Source organism: Hypanus sabinus, chromosome 25 (genome assembly GCF_030144855.1).
Source record: "Hypanus sabinus isolate sHypSab1 chromosome 25, sHypSab1.hap1, whole genome shotgun sequence".
Lineage (NCBI taxonomy): Eukaryota > Metazoa > Chordata > Chondrichthyes > Myliobatiformes > Dasyatidae > Hypanus > Hypanus sabinus.
This window is the reverse complement of record NC_082730.1, coordinates 49945019-49967959: the sequence shown is the minus strand read 5'-3', so window position 1 is coordinate 49967959 and position 22941 is coordinate 49945019. Positions and strand designations below refer to the sequence as shown.

Below are 22941 nucleotides of genomic sequence, written 5' to 3'. Positions count from 1 at the left end.
CATAGGGATAATGTGCAAACTCCACAATGACAGCACCAGAGGTCAGGATTGAATCTGGGTCACTGGGGCTGTGAGGCTACAGCTCTGCCAGCTTCTCAAATAGTTGTCTTTAATTCCACGGTCCGCGTGAACACCCTTTAATTCTAATATGTCAACTGAAATAGGTCCTTCAACCCACTGGGTCTGAGCTGATCACCAAGCAATAGTCCCATTTTAGTCTCCCTGTGTTCCAAAGATTCATTCCTTCCTTTTTATTAAGGAATAATCTGAATTCCTGAATCATATGATGAGGATGATTAAGAAGGTTTTATTTAACCTGAACAAGTAATGGAAGTCAGACTGTACTTCAAAATTTTCCTTTCAGCGACCATGGCAGATTCGCATTGTCAATAATATACGTGTTTTAAAACCAAGGAACAATTTGATTGAACTGCTCAAACAGCCTTTGCAACATCAATCTTTTGTTTTTCACTCCCAAATTTTCAACAAAAGATTTGCACTCATGCAGCTGTGTTTTTCTATCTGCAATATTTCCCAAAATGGGGAGTCAAAAATGAATGCAATAGCTGCTCCATGCAGATCAGACATAGAGATTAATGAATAGTTAAATTGTAGAGCCTCCATTTAATATTTCAGCCAAAGATGGTATTCCCTTTTCACTATACTTAAATATTGGGTAAGATTATAACCTGATGCTGACTTGGATTCATGACTTCTCTGATGTTAAAGTTCTATTACTGAGATAAGCTGACAATTTTGTCTTTGTTCCCTATTCCTGAAACGAATTTCAGAGCTTTCATCATGGAGGTCATGTCTTGCAGCAACACCACAAAGAAATTAGTTTTCTTTTTCATGTCCCGATCATAACCAGCACTTTGAATATTTACTGTTCATTCTTGAGCTATAGGCATTACATTCTTTTAGGTATCAATGAAATTTATGATTTTAATGTGGATGAAAAAATATATGAATGGAAAATGGGTACACAAATGAGTATTTTGATTAAAATCCTTAAGAAATTGCCCTCCCTGGGATGAAGATGTGCATTGACAATAGAATATTTATAAATACTGATGTGTCCCTTAGATTTTTACCATATGGTGGAGGTCTGAGAAATTATAAGTCAATACATTGACTAGCAATGTTAATACAAAATACAGTGCCTATAATAAGTATTATTATTATAATAACACCCCACCCACCGGAAGTTTGCATGTTTTATTGTTTTACGACATTGAATTTGATTTTTTAACACTGATTGACAGAAAAACTCTTTCGTGTCTCTACAAAGTGATCTAAGTTAATTACAAAAACACAAAATAATTGATTGCATATGTATTCACTTCCTTTAATATGACACACCAAATCATCACTGGTACAGCCAATTGGTTTTACAAGTCACATAATTAGATAAATGGAGATCACTGTGTGCAGTCAAGGTGTTGCAACTGATTGTAGTAAAAATACACCTGTATATGAAAGGCCCATCTGCTGGTGAGACAATATCCTGGCAAAAACTACACCATGAAGACAAAAGGATACACCAAGCAACTCCACAAAAAGGTTATTGAAAAGCACCTGGATACAAGAAAAATTTCAAGTCACTGAATATCCCTTTGAATACAGTTAAATCAATCATTAGGAAATGGAAAGAATATGGCACAGATGTAAATCTGCCTAAAGCAGGTGTCCTCAAAAACTAGGTGATTATGCAAGGGGACTAGACCTATGACAACTCAGGAGGAGTTACAAGCTTCAGTGGCTGAGAGGGGAGAGACTGAGCATACAACAACTGTTGTCCGGGTGCTTCACCAGTCGCAGCTTTATGGGAGAGTGGCAAAGAGCAACTACTGTTGAAAAAAAAATCACATGAAATCTCAGCTAGAGTTTGACAGTAGTAAGTGTGGAGGACTCTGAAGTCAGCTGGAAGAAGGTTCTATGAAATGATGAAATCAAAGTTGAGCTTTTTGTCTGTCAGACTACATGCCAGGATACACATCATCCCTGCAGTGAAGCATGGTGGTGGCTGCGCAACAGGCCCTGGAAGGCTTTTGAAGGTAGAGAGTAAAATTAATGCAGCAAATACAGGGAAACACTGAAAGATAACCTGATGCAATCAGCAAGAGAACTGCAACTTGGGAGATTTGTTTTCCAGCAAGACAGTGACCCCAAGCATGAAGCCAAAGCTACACAGGAATGGCTTAAAAACAACAAAGCTAATGTCCTGGAGTGGCCAAGTCAGAATCCAGACGTCAATCCAATTGAGAATTTGTAGCTGTACTTGAAAAGGGCTGTTCATTCATGATCCCCATGCAATCTGACCAGTTTCATAAAGAAAGGGGGGAAAAATTGCAGTTTCTGGATGAGCAAAGGTGATGGAGACCTATCCACACAGACTCAAGGCTGTAATTGCTACTAAATACTGACTTGAGGGGAGTGAGTAATTATGCAATCAGTTATATTGTGTTTAATAATTGTAATAAATTTAGACCAATATGTAGACATTTGTTTTCAATTTGACATTAAAGAGTCTTTTCAGTTGATCAGTGTCAAGAAAGTCCACTGTGATTCAACGTTGCAAAACAATAAAACATGAAAACTTCCGGGGGGAGGGGGTGAATACTTTTTATAGGCAATGTATATAAGAGTAGATCCAAACAAGTATACTGCTCATATTCATGTTTGTCTATAGCAAAACTTTTTACCACAATACTTATTTATTAAGTGAGTGGAATATTGGTATTTTTAATTGGGCAATGTGAAACAAAAAGATAAACTTTTTGTAACAGCACATTTCAAGATAAGAGAACACATTAAAAACTTTCATTGAAAGCATTACAAAATTCACCATTGAATCTGATAAAGGAACACAGAGTAGACAACAATGTTTCCCTTTTGTCAAGCTGTATACAGTATGTTTCAGCATCATTTATTCAATTTACCAGGATGTTTCTAATCAAATTGTATTTTATCTGGGACGACTATTTCAGGTGAGTAATATAATAAAATGGTACTCAAAGTTTAATTGGATTTGTCATTTTAGACTAAATTATGTTGTACACGCCTGAAGTTGCATGTGTTTCTGGACCCTCTTTTGCTGTTTTTGAGCAGTTTGATCGGGGCAATCAGTGTGTTCTGGGGTACTTCGGCAAAGGATGGCTCTGTGGACTGAGTATTCTAGCAGGCCGGGGCTGAGCTGAACCGGACTGGTCTCCTGGTTTGGCTTGGTATTCTATGTGTTGCTTGCTGGCTTTGTGCCATTTGTTCTTTTTCCTTGTGTTGTGTGTTTGAACACGGTGTTACTTTGGTTTGTGCCTGTCTGCAGGAGGGGAAATCTCAGAGTTGTATTCTGAATTCATACTTTGCTAGTAAATCTACTTTGAATCTTTAACTGTATTTAAAAAATCAGAGGGGCTGGAATTGTTAAAGTGATAATGTTGACACAATTTGTATCTGGAAGGATATATAATTGTGATATAAAACACGTACTCTTAAGAAATTAAGTAAGCTCGAATCCTCACATTTTCATGACCATCTTTCCTGACACTGTCTTGCCTTATTGGAGGAGCTAAGCCCTATGCTGAAAAACTGTACACATTTCCTACAAATGCCGTTTTAATGTGGATGTAAAATTAACTCCAGAAAGCTAACTGCAGTAAAAAAAAACATCTCATGTGTTTGGTGCTTTATTGCAATTTTAAAAAACAATATATATATGCTCATTAAATGCATTCATATTTCCTATTCCTTTGAACATCATTTTATTGAATCAATATAAAGAGCAACCACAGTTCTAAAACATGTTGTGACTTTTGTACACAGGGAATTAAATGAATTAAAACTATTCACGGTATTACAAAATGTAACTCGGGTTCTCATGGAGAAGTACCATTCCAGATAGAGTAAAAGGCAAAAAACATCCTCTTATCCAGTAGTAGAGGCTTCAGCATCAGCTCTTGTGAAGACAAATTCTGTTTAGCCAATGTGCCAAGAAATTTCCTTGTAAAAAAAAATTCTCTTGACCTCTCATGCCTTACTTTTCTGGACCATCAGAAAAAAAAACCTTGGTGACCAGATAACAAATGCACAATGTTGTTAGGTGTTATAGCAATGCAGTTGAACTCAGCAATGCTCTGCTTGTGCGTCCAGTCTCCTTAGTATCGACTCACTTAAATAATTTGCATGTTTATACAGATGATAATTTAAAATTTCCAGTCAAGTGAATCTATAGCACATAACTGAATTAGGCAATCTGCTTGAGCTAATGTTAGAGCACTTACTAATTGTGGTAGAAGCAAGATTGGCCTTTATATAGATATATTATATAACTTTTGCCACTAACACTGTGTGAACTGCAACATTGGACATGCTAGATTGGAAGTACTGATCACAATGAGAAATAGCCATTTCCTGCTTAGCAATATGTGCCTTTGACCCACTGGAATTGAGCTGATTCACATATAATATTTGTATTTCTCTTTCTCATTTATTATTAAAGCAGTTTTAAAAATTTACCCCAGTTGCATTTAAATCAAAAACCATTTTCTTAAAAGTTAAGTTTACACTTCTGTCCAGGATAGAATTAAGCTGCATGATTTAGAGATGGGAAGCAGAAATTAGGCAGAATTTAAAAAAAAAATCATTGCCTTCTGTAAAGTCAGAAATAAACAGTTTAGGAATTAGTGGGGACTGGAAGAGGAGGAAGGTGAAGAGTGTGGTGTGAGATGAGGGCTTGAGTACTCATGTTTGGGTTTTGTTGATTTCAGGACACATTTGTAATGGAGTGACTGTTTTACAAGGAAAGCTTGAACAGGTTGGGTTCATACTCATTGGGATTTAGAATGAGAAGCCATCCAGATTTATAGAAGCTGGATAGCATAAATGTTAGGAGAGTCTAGAACCTGAGTGCATCGTCTCAGAATAAGAGGGTTTTCACTTAAGGCTGAGATGAGAAAGAAGCACTTCTTTGGTAATGCTTGCTCCAGACAGCCAGAGAGGCTGAATCCTTGAATGCAAAGCTGAAAAAGATTGACTTCTAGCTATTAAGTTAATCAAGAATTATGGGGATAAGGCAAGAAAGTAAATGAGGAAAGTTGGATCAGCCACAATCTTATTGAATGGCAGAGCAATTTCCAGCAGTCAAATGGCTTACTAATGTTCTCATATTGTACAACGTAATGGAGAAAAGTCACTCCCATTTTTCAAATCATACTTATTTTACATTCCAAATCTTCTCAGACATTCCAAAAATCGCACTATTTGTTCTAAATTTTGTCAGTAGCCTTCTGCATGCAATGGGTACATCTAGGCACAAAAGCTGCTGCAATCACAGATAAATGTCAACGGTGTTGTTACCAAAATTCTTTGCATCAGCATGCATCCATTTTGCAAGGACATATAAAAGCAAAGATGAGATGCCACTAACTTAGTTTGCTGTAGTCATTTAAAATTTGCAGCTGAAGGGCTGTATTAACATTGATTTTTAAACTCTGCAGTATGTAAAGTTCATTTTAGATTTGAAGCAGGAGATGAATTCACACCTTTTTACATTAAACCGATTTAGTGTATCCTAAAATTACAATTATGTTAATAAAAGAACTTCACTAACAGTTCCTATCCTTATCTGATTTATGGTGGTACAGCATTATTTATACATGTGTTCAGACAGAAGCCAAATGTAATCTCTACAACAGAATGAAATATTGAACACAATGACCAGTGGGTTCAGTATATTGAGATACAATGCTCTTAAACTTTAGGCATCTGTAGGTTCCAGTCCAGTCAAAATAAACTTTATTTTCTTTGTCCTACGGCTACTTTTGGTCTTAGCTCAATTCAGTTACCATTATGCTTGACTTTACAACATGATGTTGCTTTCAAATCACAATTTATACAGAACTCTATAGTTTATATCTTGAGTTCTGTAATTGAAGAGAAGTGTAGACAATATGAATATTATGCAGCAGTAAAGAGAAGAATTTGCAACTGTTGATATTGGTATCTTATAAATAAGTTATCACCTTAAATAGCATTAAGAATTTGATACTTATGCTCCAAATATTCATATAATATTGCAGGTCTATTTTTTTATGTAAAAAGAAGCAAATTTTATTAAGTATTTAGCAATGCTCAGAAGTTCAGTCTATTGTTCTGCGACTTAGGTTTATAATTAATATTTTAGTTACCATTTGAAGTGTATTCAAAGAATACTACGTCTATTTTGGAAGGCATCTTGCATGTTTAATATAAAGCTCCATTCATCATGGATTATGTATTGATGTATGCTTGATTGGCTGAGTTTGATATCAAATTAACAAATCTAAATATTTTATCTAATTTACTCTTATGTTAACAAAATGCTAGTTTACTAAATCCAGGTATAAAACCTTATTCATTGAAAAATCTGATCTGGCAACAACTTTGAAACAATATCCTCAATGAATTAGGGACAAAAAAATCCAATCATTTCCTTCTTCACTAAGCTAGAAAATACAGATGGCCCATGAACTAGGTACAGAGTTATTTCCACTTCTATTAAAACTCATAACAAGGCAGCTTGCCAACTTCCTAAAAGCACCAGGGGCTTTTCATCAGTTATCTAGATCAAGTTACAGGAGACAGATGTTGTTGTGGCAGGTCAGAAGTTCAGCATGCTCAAGAATGGCTCCAATTGCAGCGTCAGAATTGTTGGCATACAAAATATTGGTGTATATAGTCCTTCAGACATCGGTAGGACCAAAATACAATGTTTGGGTCTTGCCTGCATTTTTGCCCCATCTGGTCTAGGTGTGTTGTCCTCTGATCCCTCCATGACCTGCACTTTAGTGAGACTGAGGGCTGCGTTGTGCATCAGGAAACTGCCAGGTTGCCAAAAATTCAAATTGTTACTGTTGATGAACAAATAGCCAGATTTTGAAAAGAGTACTAGTTGAGCACTTAAAAGCCTTTCCCACCTCCTCGCCATAACATTAAGGACAATGCATTTCAAATATCTCGTGTCCTAGACTGTTCTTTGCTCACCATATGTCTTCACTCATGGATTCTGGTTATTTTGTAAACAGTGCCAGCTAAAGTACTAACGTTATGTTGGATCACCATTGCTCCTTCCCATTAGAGCTTCTATTGATTGACTAATGTACAGCGTGGCTTTCCGTCTTACACATTAAATGCAAAATTTCAAAAATTAAACATTTACACATTTACTAAGGATGCATTATATGCACTATTTTTAATACATGATACATGTTTTATTTCAGGATCTTGAAATTGTGGTGTCCCCAATACCCTGATGTACCTCAGCATAGATGTCGAGGTAAACAAATAAACTGTCTAGAAACATGAAATATATTTAATATATTTGAAAAGTATAAAAATTGCACTAAAATGATAATATATAGTCCACGGACCCATGGCAGAGCCAAAAGAGCTAGTGTTTGCATCATCAGAACTATACTTGAAATTATTAGAAATTTTTAAGTCCCTTTCATTTACCAAATAGTTGAATGATACAAACTTCAGCATTATGAAAAATTGGGACAAACTAGCACTAAAAAAATTGAAAAAACAAAAAGTGAAAATTTCAATTCAATCAAAACAATGAAAATACAAAAACCAAACTTTTGTACATGGTCAAATATAATTCTCAAGTGCAAATAAATTCCAAAGTTATATATGCGCAACATTGCAATCCTGCTACTTTTCATTATGATGTGATTTGTGGGTGATGTTGTTAAACTGCAGTGGAGACGAGAAAGGCTTCCTTGCAGATATAAATATTGCCATTTTTCTGTAGAAAAAAACTTCCATTCAAACATCCAACAGGATAAAAGAAATCATTGCACTTTCTTTCTTATACAGGATAAAAAAACACACAATGCAGACAGAAAGTCCTAGTGCATAAAGTATGCTTGCATATGGAGCAGGTTTTGTATATGCTCCCAGCAGTCATATATACTAGCGTACACATAAATATAAGGAATGAACAGTCTTCGTTATGATGGACTGAGCTATAAATAATGTACAGTGAAGTATGATCTGGGATCCTTTTGAAGAAAGCCACAAAAAAGTCAGCATAGTGAAATATTATGGTTACAAAGCTGTAAAAATAAAATTCAGTTGGTCATTTTATTGCCTTTTGGTCTGACAACTATTTGTAGGGTCTTAAGAAGCTGGAAACTTTGGAACGGAGCAGTTTGATAAAAGATCTTGGTAGCATCTCATTGGACTCCTGTGCTGTGTACTTGAAATAATTTTGTGGATGTGCCAGAACATCAAAGAGAGCTTTAATCAGTTTCTTGTCCTGTAAGATTAAGAAAAAAAAGATGTGTTTAATATTTATAGCTGCATTAAGACTCAAATCTGTTACATGTTTTATTTTTCTCTACATACCACACTTCAAAGCACTCCACTTTGTTACTAATGAAAAACAGACTTAAAATTATAGACCTCAAAGTAGACAGCTACAAGCGATTACAATTTCCTTCTTACTGTCCACAGAGAGTATTATGTTAAATGGTAGGAAGAAAGGATGTTTATTTTTGGAAAACTTTAAAACAAAATAATATAATTTACAGACATTTTGGGCTATCTATAAGATGATGTAAAAAGTTGCATTCATTCAACAGAGCAAACAACAATGTGGATCAGAGTCTTGGAATAAGGTTTTGTCCATTTAGAACATCAAAGGTCTGATATGTTAACAATGATTATAATACCAAATTATACTGATATTCCTATATTTGATAAAGAACCCTTTTTCCTGCAACTGATGAATTCTATTTGAATGTAAGTAACAATCTAGGTAAAGGTGACTTTTTAAAAATCTATTGTTTCATATGCAGTGCCTATAAAAAGTATTCACACACCCTCCCCTGGAAGTTTTCACGTTTTATTGTTTTACAACATTGAATCACAGTGGATTCAATTTGGCTTTTTTGACACTGGTGAACAGAAAAAGACTTTTTCATGTCAAAGTGAAAACAAATCTCTGCAAAGTGATCTAAATTAATTACAAAATAATTGATTGTATAAGTATTTATCCCCTTTAATATGACACACCCAAATCATCACTGGTCACATAATTAGTTAATGGTGCAATCAAGGTGTTTCAAATGATTGTAGTATAAATACATCCGTATCTGGAAGGTCCAACTGCTGGTGACTCAATATCCTGGCAAAAAACTACACCATGAAGACAACAGAACACTCCAAGCAACTCCACAAAAAGCACGAGTTAAGAGATGGATTCAATAACATTTCCAAGTCACTGAATATCTCTTGGAATACAGTTAAGTCAATCATTAAAAAATGGAAGAATATGGTACAGACATTAATATGCCTAGAACAGGAAGTCCTCAAAAACTGAGTGATAGTGCAAGAAGGGGACTGGTGAGGGAGGCCACCGAGAGACCCATGACAATTCTGGAGGAGTAACAAGCTTCAGTGGCTGAGATGGGAGAGACTGTGCATACAACTGTGGCCCGGGTGCTTCACCAGTCACAGCTTTACGGGAGAGTGGCAAAGAGAAAGCCACTGTTGAAAAAAAACTCTCATGAAATCTCAGCTAGACTTTGTCAGAAGGCAGATGGGAGACTCTGAAATCAGCTGGAAGCAGGTTCTATGGTCTGAGGAAACCAAAATAGAGCTTTTTGGCCATCAGACTAAACTCTATGTTTGGTGTAAGCCAAAGCATTGTACATGATGAACAACCATGTAGCATGGTGCTGGCTGTATCAGGCTGTGGTGATGCTTCACTGCAGCAGACCCTGGAAGGCTTGTGAAGGTAGAGGGTAAAAGTACAAGGAAATCCTGGAGGAGTACCTGATGCAGTCTGCAAGAGAACTGCGACTTGGAAAAAGACTTGTTTTCCAACAAAGCCGAAGTTACACAGGAATGGCTTAAAAACAACAAAGTTAATGTCCTGAGGTGGCCAAGTAAGAGTTCAGACCTCAATCCAATTGAGAATTTGTGCCTGAACTTGAAGATGGCTGATCACTCATAATCCCCATGCAATCTGATAGAGGTTGAACAATTTTGTAAAGAGGGATGGGGAAAAATTGCTGTGCCCAGATGTGCAAAGCTGACAGAGACCTATCCACAAAGATTCAAGGCTGTAATTGCTGCCAAAGGTGCATTTACTAAATACTGACTTGAAGGGAGTGAATACCCCCATCAATCAATTATTTTGTTTTGTATTTGTAATTAATTTAGGTCACTTTGTAGAGACCTGATTTTTGTTTGTCATGTAAGAGTCTTTTTCTGTTGATCAGTGTCAAAAAAGCCTTATTAAATCCACTGTGATTCAACGTTGTAAAACAATAAAACATGAAAATTTCCAGGGGGGTGGGGGATTGAACACTATTTATAGGCACTGTATCTGTATCAACTAAAAGAAAAGAACAATTTATGAACTTGCTTTTAAATTGTACTATTCCATCGATTTGGCCCCATAGTATACTGTATAGATTCCTTGTAGCCATGTTCCCTATCTAAGGACCAGTGGTTTACAAAACCATGGTAACTTCCAGCTATGGATACGTCATCACTGTTCTTCTTCAATGACGTTTTTGTCCCATAAGAATGGAATGGAGGTGGGTGGGGAGTTGAGGATTAAGATCAGAGGAATGAAGGGTAAAGATTGGAGAAAATGGAGGAAGACAGGATGAGGTTAAGAAAAAGCTGGGGAGAGGCACAATGTGAAGGTGTGGACAAGAAGGAATGATGAAAATGTGGAGAGAGTCCCTTGTGAAGAGCTCAGGAGAACAGATGCTGGAAGGAAGGGAAGAAGAGGAGTAAAAGGCATAGCAGAGAGTGATGGAGAAGTAAGAAGGGATGTAATTAATGAAAATTTTTATCCCTTCTATAATACATCACCCAAGAAAACTACAGGGATGAAGGAAGGAGAGAAAAGAAAGACAGGTGGATGGAGACACTGCAGAAATGAGTGTACATGAAAATCACAAAACTACAGGTGCTGTAAATCTGAAATAAAAACAAAATGCTCAAAACATCCAGCAGGTCAGGCTCTGCTAATAGAGAAGATAAATTGAGCCAATATTGCACCAGTTCTAATGACCTGGGCAGTTATGATCCAAACAGGGAAAACAAGTTACAGAAATAGTAGAATTCAGTGTTGGATCCAGAAGGCTGTATAGTGCCCAGATGGAAGACAAGGTACTATTCCTCAGGTTAACATTGGGCTTCCTTACAATGGCACAGGGGAACACAGCTAGATAGAAGTAGAAAACAAGGAAGCTCAGGTCTGTGCAATGGTCCTCCCCCTATCTGTGTTCAGTTTCACCAACACTGGATTGAAAGCAAGTTGCTTCACCAGGAAGGTCTGGGTGGTGGGAACGCAAGAGGTCAAAGGACAACTAAGGGTAAATGACTTGAGAAGGGGAGTAGTTGGAAGAACAGACCATTTGGAATAGTGAAAGAGGAGGGAATGGAAGATAAATCTGGTGATGGATTCTTGTTGAATGTGAGCAAGTTACCACTTTCTTCGACTCAGGGCCTAAACTATGTTAGATTTACTCTTAATTATAAAGATACCCTTTCTGGTATTTATGCATTCCATTTTGAGTCACACTTAGCTATTTCAAATGACTAAATAACTTACCTTTAAAATTTCTTGATGGTTTTCTGAAGCATATAATCTACCATCTCGTACAATGTCTTCAACAAGCTGCTCATAATCCTCTAGAGGAAAAAAATGTCAGCCCATCAAACATGGGAGAGAAATTTATGCTGTCCTGTACAATTATAAACTTATCAATCCACATCAGAATAGTTTAAAAATGTACAGTCAGACTTCAGAAATTGGGCATCTGAGGACTTTGGTGGTCTAGACCAGTATACTTTCCAGAGCATTGAATACATCACTTTGTTTAATACCCAAACACACTTAGATTTCACTTTTTAGGTAATGTAATAAATGTGGAAGGAACAATGATCCAATGGAAATATGGGGCAAGTTCACCAGTGAACCAGTAAAAGGAGCGGCAAGTGGAACCCAGCAAGTTCCAGCTTGACTGTTTCAGATCGTTCCTGACCCTGGTTCTAGCTGCATTCTGGAACACCGTCCCTATTCATATTATGCATCACTGGCTCACATTCTGGATTAACAAATTTCAGAAAAATTGAATGCTGCGCTCTTTGTATTTTTCTGTCAAACTGTTATCTGGAAAATGGCTGCTCCAGAAACCATGCAGTTGTATTAATCCTGATTAATATCTTAAACTAACTTACATTTTTTTCTCTCCAGCCAGGGGAAACACCTGTTCCTTCTCAGATTTTTATGAGCTTAAGAGATAACATCTCACCCCTCTGAACACTAGATAATTAAGGCTCATTTTATTCAAATTCTCCTCATTGGAGAGCCCTCTCTTATAGAAACCAACTCCTGCACCTTTAATAAGAAGGCCATAATTCCACAGGACTCCAGGAGTCAAAGCCTTGCATGGTACAAAATATTTACATTCTAAACTGTTACAATAAAAGCTAATATATTTACCTTTCTTAGTGATCCCAACTGCGTATTAATTTCCTGTGATTCTCAAAAGAACATAATAGGAGCAGCCCGCCCCCAACTGATAACCTGGCATTCACAACACATTGGAGTATAGAATTCCAGAGATTCGCCAGCCTCTGCAAGATGTTGTCCATACACGTCTCTTCTGGACTGTCCCTTCATCTTCTGCTAACTCTCTCATTAATGAAAACATCTCAACATTTATCCTGACATTCTTACATGTTTCAATAAGATTAACCCTCTTCTAAACACAAAAAAAAAGAGAACTAATTTCTGTAGCCATTCTTGAAAAGATAATTATGACATCCCAGGAATTAGCCTAGTGAATTTCTTTTGAATGGCCTGCTTTTATGCTGCTATTATAATCTTTGTTAAGTTGGGGGATCAAGACTTTACACAGCACTCCAATTGTGGCCTCACTGGTACTTTATACAACTGAAATAACACTGTCCTAAGGATAAGGACTATGAATCAGAAATCCCACTGTGAATATTTCATTCTAGAAATAATGTTGATCATTTCTCCACCTACACTACAGTATTATGAATCTGCCACTTTCTTAACCATTTACGTAGACCATCTAAATACTTTGGAGTGTCTTGTGTCTTACTTTCCCTTCCAACTTTCAACAAACTTGGATGCAATCCCATCATTTATTATTGATATTGACAGTAATTAATTCAGGGCTGTGTTTTCATCTTTTTCATCAACTACTTCTGCTTTTTGGGTGGCAGAGTGGAGAGATGTCTCTAACAAAGGAGTGCAAGGCACTCCTTTCTGCTAGCCTGCAGGTCACCCTTGGGCAAGGTGTAGCACCTCAGGGTCATGTGAAGTCATGGGAGCAGGTGGTGGATAGTCACATGAACAGCTGGTGCATATCACAAGTCACAAGACATAAGACATAGGAGCAGAATTAGGCCATTTGACCCATCTGCTCCACCATCCAATCATGGCTGATACTTTTTATCCCCTCTTCAATGCCACTCCCCAGCCTTCTCCCCGTAACCTTTGATGCCATGGCCAAATTCAAAACCTATCAATCTCTGCACCCAATACACCCAATGTCCAGGCTTCCACAGCTGCCTGTGGTAACAAATTCCACAAATTCACCATGCTTTGTCTAAAGAAATTTCTCTGCACCTGTTTTAAATGGATGCTCTTCTATCCTGAAGGTGTGCCCTCTTGTCCTAGACTCCCTCACCATGGGAAACATCCATTCCACATCCGCTCTAACTAGGTCTTACAACATTTGAAAGGTTTCAATGAGATAACCCCCCTCATCCTTCTAAATTCCAGCGAGTACAGGTCCAGAGCCATCATATGTTCCTCATATGATAACTCTTCCATTCCCGGACTCCTCCTTGTGAACCTCCTCTGATTCCTCTCTAATACCAGCTCATCTTTTCTTAGAAAAGGAGTCCCAAACTGTTCACAATACTCAAGATGAGGCCACACCAGTACATCCCTGCTCTTATATTCTACACATTCTTGATATGAATGCCTTCCTCACCACTGACTCAGCCTGCAAGTTAACCTTTAGCGTGTTTTGCACAAGGACTCCCAAGCTGCTTTCCATCTTGGATTTTTGGATTTTCTCCCCATTTAGAAAACAGTCTACATATTTATTTCTTCTACCAAAGTGCATGACATTGTATTTCATCTGCCACTTTATTGCCCATTCTCCTAATCTGTCTAAGTCCTTCTGCATTCTACCTGTTTCCTCAAAATTACTTGCCCCTCCACCAATTTTTGCATCATCTACAGCATAAAAAGAAGCAGCCCCAACACTAACACTGCTAGCCACTGAAAGCCAACTAGGAAAGGATCTTTTTATTCCCACTCACTGCTTCCTACCAATCAGCCAGTGTTCTAACCTTCCCTGTAATACCTTGAGCACTTAACTTGGTAAGCAGGCTCATGTGTGGCACTTTGTCAAAGGAAAGTCCAAATATACAACATCCACTACATCCCTTTATCCTCCTATCCTACTTGTAATCTCCTCAAAGAATTCCAACAAGTTCATCAGGCAAGATTTTCCCTGAAGGAAACCATGCTGACTCTGTCCTACCTTGTCCTGTGTCACCAAGTACTCCACAACCTCATCCTTAACAATTGACTCCAACATCTTCCCAACCACTGAGGTCAGGCTAACTTTCTTTTACACAACCACTGACACTAGGCAGACAATCTCTGAAGAGTATTGATAATAGCTATGGTCACCCATCTTGTAAGTACACTACCCAGAAGAAGGCAATGGCAAACCATTTCTATAGAAAAATTGGCCAAGAACTTGGAAGGGCCATGCTCACCCGTGGCACATAATGATGATGACTTCTGCTTTTAGTGAACCAACTGTCAATCCATGTAAATATATTAGCAATCTTACACAATTTTTTTTTTAAATGATCCATTCTTGGTAGGACCAGAGTTTAATACTCACCCTGAAATGTGCTGTCTCTGTAACTCACTGTTGTTTGTGTGGGAAAGGTACACAAACAAGTGTTGAGTGTAGAGCTTGATAAGTTGACCCAGCAACCATGAAGAAGCAGTCAAGTGAAGATGATTTGAGGGACAGAACAAGAGCATTCACTTTGTTGCTCTGTCTTTGCTTCCAACTGCTAAATTCGGTAATGGCATTGGGATTTTGAAAGGCAAGACAAGAAACTGTGGTATATGATCTGGAGGGGAGTGTACTTAGATATTTCTGTATGTGGCTGCTGTCCTTGACCTTCTAGTTAGTAGAGGTTTGTACGTTTGGGAGCCGCTGTTGAAGAGTTGCTGCAGGGTATCTATTTCATAGAACACAGTGCAGCAGCAGTTAATCAGTGGCAATATGGAACAGAATACTCAGAGGGTGTATCCCTCAAATACTTAGAAGGTATACCTCTAAAATTTGTCAAACACTTTATCTCTTTTAAAAAGCATTCTGTGTTATTTTCTACATACGGAAATATCTTCAGACAGTGCCCTCCAGATCATAAACCATCTGCTAGAAAGTTCTTACCAAAAGATTCTATGTTCCTGCCATTGATTTTGGACTAATTGGATAATAATTCCCTTTTTTTTTGCTCTGTCTTTCTTGAAGAGCAGTGTTACTAATTCATTAAATATTCCAAGTACTATTTCTGGGAACCTTAGAACTGGGTAAGGATGTTCATGGTGGAAGTTTGTTTTGGTCATGCAATATCGTTATAGTGAAAGCAAAAATACAATAAAATACGTATTTCTTGGTTATGTGCACAAACCCAGAGCTAGAAACCATCTGTAAGATCACTTATCACAAGGCTCACTCACCGTCATAAGTGACGTATGGGATCTGGAATCCCTTGGCGCTGTTTGCTTCATTAGTTTTGAAATTGATCCATAGCTTGCGGGATCTTGCAGTGAAAGCTATTGGCCGTTCATAGGTCTGGCAGGTCTCATATGTTGTGATAGATGTAGGTGAAGCTAATGATAACATTTCAGAATACAAAAATGGAGAATTCAAAAATAAAAAAAAATCATTTACAGCATCTTCTGGTTTTATGAACATTTTATGAAGTTCGCAGCTTTAAAAATTGACAGAATGTTTTCAAAATTATGCTCTTACTGTTCCCACTTTCTTGACTTTTGGTCAGGTGGTTTGTTTTTGCAAATGATCACAGTACCTTCAGTACTATTTATTCACACACATAAGCATGAAGTGTGACTAAATAAATTCTACAGACCAGAGCCACCTTAGATACTGTAAAGTGACTGCTGAATTAGCTGATCAGTATGATACAGCAACATAGATTAGATGAATGAGCTCAGGCTTCAGAAATAAATAAATCAAATGAGATAGCGATGCAATTACTCTTGAAAGGACTCAAGTATTTTGGGAGAGAACTGGTTCAGATTTGATTAGAATGATACAAACAATTAAAAAGCCGAACTTGCTGTCAAGTCTCACGCATGAGGACTAACAAATCGGTGAGATCCTTAAAATGGTAATGGTCACACTTAAACAGAACTGGAAAAGAAAATGAAATCTGGGATTCTTTGAACCAACCATGAAGGTCAACTCAGGCCAGTTAGCACTTTTAAAAGTGTTATAACTCCGTTCCCAAATTAACTGTAGATCTCAGCACTCGTATTAAAGAGACATTCTCCTTGAAATCAAAATATAACACTTTATAATGTGGGAAGAGAAATTGTAGTCTGCATGGGACCTGACAGTAATGAAAGAAGGAATTGAGAAAGGTGAAGAACAGTTTGGTCAAAAAGATGCATTATGGATGCTTTAAAGGAGTGTAGACATGGAGGATCTGTGAACTTTGAGGGGAGGTGGGTGCATAAAGTATAGAGAACTTGGAAAACTCACAGTTTTTTCTCATGACCAAAACATCCCCACAGTCGTCCTCAATAGGTAAGAATATTTCGGGGACCACTACCAGGATTTTTCTTTTGGGAGGTGGGTTAATATTCCAGGTACACTCCACATTTGCTGGGTAGTTTCCAGGATAGTTGGGAGATTCAATGTAGCCCGTGTATTCCCCCAGCTCACCACCACACTGTCGATCTGTAGGAAAGAGATGTACAGGTCAGGAAATTGATCTGAAGAAGCTCTGGACTCCAAAAAGTAACAAATTGTACATTTGCCCATGTGAAGCTCTTGATTAGACTGCAATGCAGATGTGAAACGAAAGGAAACAAAGCCAGTGCAGAATTGAGGGCTTATAAATAATTAAGCCTAGTAACCATCCAAGAGCTAAAAGGTACAAAACTGCATGCTGATCACAAACTAATCATAACAGAAACCTCTGAGGTTGTGAAAAACAATTCATTCGAAAAGAGAATGGAAATATCTCTGCAAGAGAGTGACGTTACTGAAACTGAAAACCAGGTGAAGCTCCTCAGAATAAAGAGATGCAAACTCAATGAAATGATTTTGTTTGCAGAAAGAGGGCCAGATACTGAGATCATTCACATTTGTTATTGACTACAAACTGCTCTTGGAATCAAAGTCTGCTGTTTCTACAAAAAAAGAAACCAAGTGCAGAGGTGGGCTGTTCCTTTGCCTCAACAATACTACATCAAAGACAAGCATCGCAGCAAAAACCTGCACTAGATTCTTTGTTGAGATTACCATTGAGGAAACTGTGATCAGAACAGAAAAATAACATTTATGCATGACAGACAGCAGAAGGCAATTTACACATCACAGCTACCGAAAAGACTGTAGAGATACGTACAAAGCCACTGGGCAGGTTCTGAATGAAGACATGAAGCCATTTCATTGCAGATGATGTCAATCATCTCCCAGTTACTGCACTATGTAAAGTAGCAACAAAAGGTGGTAATGCATCATAGAGGAAGATTGTGGAAGTCCAAGCAGTGGTTAGAGTATTTCATTACAAATTTGGCATGGGCAACACTAGTCAGTAAATATATGATTCACAGGGTTTGCAAAATACTTTCTTGTGGGATGTGACCTGTATAACCAATCCAGCTGGCCATGTTGATAATGGTGAAGAAGTAGAGGATAACCGTTAGAAATGGCAGTCATTTTGTGTCATATACCAGCTCAGATCATGACAAAGGAATCAAGATCACACATGGACCACCTAAATCTGATACTGGTCCACGGTTTAGAACATTTGAAACTGAAAATTCATTCTCTTACTGCTGACATTGCCAGTTTTCTAAAAATGATAAACTCTTGTTGAATAAACTCTTCTAGATGAACTGAAAAATTCAGACTGAGGCTAACTGCAAGCAAATTCAGTTTTGTACAAGAATGACTTTGGGGCTTATCCTTACGACCTCCGCCGTTGTACTTCAGCTGTTAGCAGAGGCAATCTGCGTACATACCAACTCAATCAGCAATCTTACTCATGTCAAGAAATGGTCAGAATAAGAAAGCACATGAAGAAGGTTCTTTGAGAGTACTGTTGTCTTTATATGATCCTACAGAGTTTGAGAGGAAGTTGATATCTGGTGGAGAAACTTCTGTAAGTCTCAAAATATAAACAAATACTGTACTTACTTTTGCACTGTCTGACCGTAGTTGATCCATCGAAATCTGTCGTGGTGTTGCCGGGGCAGGCAATGCAGTAATTCTGTCGAAACTCTGGTTGGTAGGTACCCAAAGCACATCGTATGCAGCGGTGAACTGTCGTGTTGTAATAATGGCCTGGAGAGCACTGAACTGTGGGAGTTCAAAAACAGCATCACATCACGGATGCAGGTCTTCATGGCACAAGAGTGTTTACATCAACTAATGAAATCTCTCCTGGTTATAGGTGAGCGGCGGGGGAATTAGGTGTGTGAATGGGAGGATTGTTAATGTAGATGGGGAGAGAAAAATATGATGATAGTAGATGCTTATCGGCTGGTGAGGACACGGTACACTGCATAATTCTTCTGAGTTTCTGGATTCAGTTCAGCATTCAACACTATTGACCCACAGGCCTTGGTGAACAAACTCCTACTCCTTGGTCTAAATACACCACTGTGCAACTGGGTATAGGACCTCCTAATTAACAGTCAGAATGTACACCAGTACCTCCCTCCCCATCATCCTCAACATGGGTGCACGACAGGGCTGTGTGCTGAGCCCACTGCTATACACTCTGCTCACGTATGACTGCATGGCCAAACACCCAAGTAATCACATCGTCAAGTTCGCCAATGACACTTCATCAATGACGATGAGATGGCCTGCAGAGCTGGAGGTCAGATGCCAGGCAAATAATCTCTTCCTCACTGTCAACAAGACAGGTAAGATGGTTATCGACTGCAGGAGAACTTGCACAGCTCCCACCCTTCTTTACATCGGCAGAACAGCAGTGGACACTGCATTCGGTTTCAAACTCCTGGGAGTACACATCCCACACAAGCTCTCATGGTCCCAGAACAGATTCTACACCATCAGGAAAGCTCACCAATGCCTCTGCTTCCTGAGGATTCTGTGGAGAGCTGGACTTTACACATCCATACTCACGTCATTCTACAGAACTGCCCAAAGCATCACCGGCACCAGACTCCCTGCCATCGAGAACATATATACAGCAAGGTGCCAGAAACATCCTAAATGATCCCACCCATCCTGCTCATGGATTGTTTATCCCACTCCCATCAGGGAGGAGGCTACATGGCATTCACGCCAGGACCACCAGACTCAAAAACAGTTAATTTCCACACCTCCACCCCATAACCCACCCCTTCCACCACCACTACTTTATCACCTTTGTACAGACACTCCTGTGCCTAGCATCACTTTATGGACATACAATCAATGTACAGAAGCTATCTTACGTATTTACTGTATATTTATTGTGTTTTCTTATTGCTCTTTTCATGCTGCATCGGATCCGGAGTAACAATTATTTCATTCTGCTTTACACTCGTGTACTGGAAATGACATCAAACAATCTTGAATCTTAAATTTAATGTCTATTGACCTTAAAGACAGGTGATCACAAGATACAATTTTATAGCAGAGGCAAGATTAAACCCCCAAATCCAACAGAACTATTGTTTAAAGGGAACAGCCCATGTGGATTCATCTTTATTGATCATGTAGCAGAAAAACTTGAGCGGATTCCCAATGTTATTACAGCTGTCACTGATAGCAGATAAATAAATTATTGCATAAAATATACACAGGTTAGGCAGAAGCCAGAAATACACCAAAGGATTTTGTTACTACCTGAGAAATGAGTGACACAAGCTTTTTTTTTGGTGATATGGTTTAATAAAAATTGATTGTAACTGTGAATATAATACATGACACAAGGTGCATAATTGTTCTGCGTTTGACATCTCAATGTACTGTACAGAGAAAGCTGGATTTGTGCTGGGGATGCCTCAAGAATGACTGGACGATATTCTTTAGTTTTTAATTGCACGTGAACTGTCAGGGAATGGCATTGGTTTTGCAAGCAGAATCAAGCTTTCATAGCACTTCTGAGATTTGTTAGAGCTTGGCTCAAAGGGCATTTGATTAGCAGGTCCTAGTCCATGGAATTTGATGCTGGGAATGCTCCTTGACCAGGTCACATTTAATGTTTAATACAAATGAAGGTTTCCTTCGTGCAATCCACCCTGTCAAGTCAAGATGCAAATCGGCAGCAATCTTAAACCTGCCACCCAAACCTGTGCCCTACTACTACAGAATGACCAAACTCTGTTCCAGCCCAACCTTTTCTGACCACTGATTCTTGACCAGTGACAAACTTCTTCATCTGAGTGCATGCTGTTTGACTGACCCCACCCCCCTCAAGCCACTACATGGGCAACTGCCCTCCTGACCTGCTCAGTCTAATGAGCACTGCACCCTCTACGCTTGCTTACTGATCTCTGACTGCCAAGTAACCTCAATCCTCAGCACTACCCGCACTCACATGTCCTGTGCCTCCCTCTCTCCCAACACATAGACTTACAAATTCTTTTCCCCACGGAAAGGCCTTCAGTTCAGTGGTGCACGGTGCCTTCTGCCTTATGAACCATTAGGTTTGGCAGGCAAACAAGAATTTTAAAATATATATAGTCTATTCATTTATACCATGAAACAATTTTACAAATGTTATGAATATTCACCAATGTGAAGAACTAAGGGAGGAAAACAAAATTTGGGAGACCATGCTGGTCCACTTTTATATTGCTGTCAGACTACAATTGGCTGAGTAGGATACAGACCATCTGTTGGCTAGGAATAGAAATAACATTTAAAACGTCAGACAGACATAGCAGCCTTCTAATGTACAAACCACACTGAGCAAGAGAACCTACCATCTTACTGGCACCAACCGAGGGTGCATCTCACACTCCCTACAGAAGGCCTCAGTGTTCCAGACTATGGAGTGGAAAATCAGTAAACTTTGATTAGTATTCAGATCTTCTCACTGGAAAATGCCTGTGTTGATTGCTCTGCAAAATTTGCCTCTGACTAAATTCAGGATTATCTCTCAGTTCTGTGCTCCTTTTCTGCAGATGATACATGTTCTCCAGGTGATAAAAGAAACTGTCACTGAGTGAGCTAGTAAGGACTTCAGAGGGGAAGGGATAAATTTGTCAATGATAAATTTCTAAGTAGAAAGTGATATACATGCAAAGCTTCCTGCTTTTGCCACTCACCTTTAGTATCACAGTCCTGGAAAGACGAAGCTCCTTCGTGCTTTGTCATCAATCCTCCTCCACACTGGAAACAGAGTGTGCGGCCTGGTTCAGGCTGGTATGTGCCTCGACTGCACACGTGACATGGCTGAAACCCGTCTGCTGAATAATGTCCTGGGACGCATTGACCTGAATTCACAATAACAACACTGGATTTTCGAAAACTGGCTAGTCATTACCTAAACGGAATGACATGAATCACAATTCTTAGCGTTTTGTTGTAAACTAAGTTTTGGGAATGACGATACAATGCAGTATCTTTTTATATCTATGAGCGAGTTCCATTTGGCCAGATGTAATGAATGTTGTGATTGAGGTAACTAGTTAAGCACACTAAATAAAATGTGTTTCACAATTCCAGTCTTTCTCCAGAAGAATATAGTCCAAAGCCATAGACCAAAAGTCGCAAAATTTATTGCACAACACCAAGGCAGATTTATATTTAGTTCATCTTTGATTACTTTGGTCAAAGAAAGTGTCATTGAGGTGTTCTGACGCAGATTGAGGTCTTGTTTACCCTTGAGTTGATATTGACAGGGATGTGCTGAATCATACTCTCCAGAAATAGAAGGCAGCCCATAGACTTCTTCCTACAGTCTGTATCTGTCAATTACAACGTTCATTGGAACATGCACAGGATTGTATGAGATGCTAAAGAGAAGGTGCTAAATATGCCCCATATAAACAAAAGACTTAGATGCAGGAAGAATATAGTGATGTTTTGTGTTGCAATTGTTGGGGCCTCATCTGACCTGCAGAGTGAGAGAGAGTGTGTGTGTGTGTGTGTGTGTGTGTGTGTGTGTGTGTGTGTGTGTGTGTGTGTGTGTGTGTGTGTGTGTGTGTGTGTGTGTGTGAGAGACTCACTTCAGCACGGATGAAATATACAGTACAGACAAATTTCATCTAACTATCTGCACGCACACACACACCATCAGTTTAAGATGGCGCTGGTAAAACCCTGTGATGCCTTACTGGTAGCAAATAAATCTACTAACTACTGTATCAATCACATCTTCTGTCTGGACAACAGTCACTGCAACTTCCTGTTTGGAGTTGAGCTTTTGAACCACCTGTATGACCTGGCATTTCTGTGGTATGAACTAAAGTTTCAAAGATGCAGGCTGGTTGTGGCATGAGTGTACAGGCTGAACTGATGTGGCAGGGCCTTGGGCCTGAGAGCGAGGAACAAGCCAATGATTGGCCATTGCTGGAGTGGCCATTTGAGCTGTTTCAAAGTGGCAGCTCCGAGGTGGTAGGCCCGAGCCTGAGAGTAA

At 38.7% G+C, this 22941-nt stretch overlaps 1 protein-coding gene across 1 annotated transcript in view; it reads right to left on the bottom strand.

Moving 5' to 3' along the window:
- Positions 1-1268: 1268 nt before the first annotated feature.
- Positions 1269-22941, bottom strand: part of LOC132381225 (signal peptide, CUB and EGF-like domain-containing protein 3) — a 339989-nt gene continuing 318316 nt past the window's right edge. Inside the window, exons 17-22 of the mRNA XM_059950570.1 lie at positions 21629-21796; positions 18537-18698; positions 16872-17069; positions 15824-15976; positions 11618-11697; positions 1269-8299 (exon numbers count right to left, since the gene is read on the bottom strand). Coding sequence (XP_059806553.1) covers positions 8147-8299; positions 11618-11697; positions 15824-15976; positions 16872-17069; positions 18537-18698; positions 21629-21796 — 914 coding nt within the window. The 3' untranslated portion in view covers positions 1269-8146. The remainder of the gene's footprint in view (positions 8300-11617; positions 11698-15823; positions 15977-16871; positions 17070-18536; positions 18699-21628; positions 21797-22941) is intronic.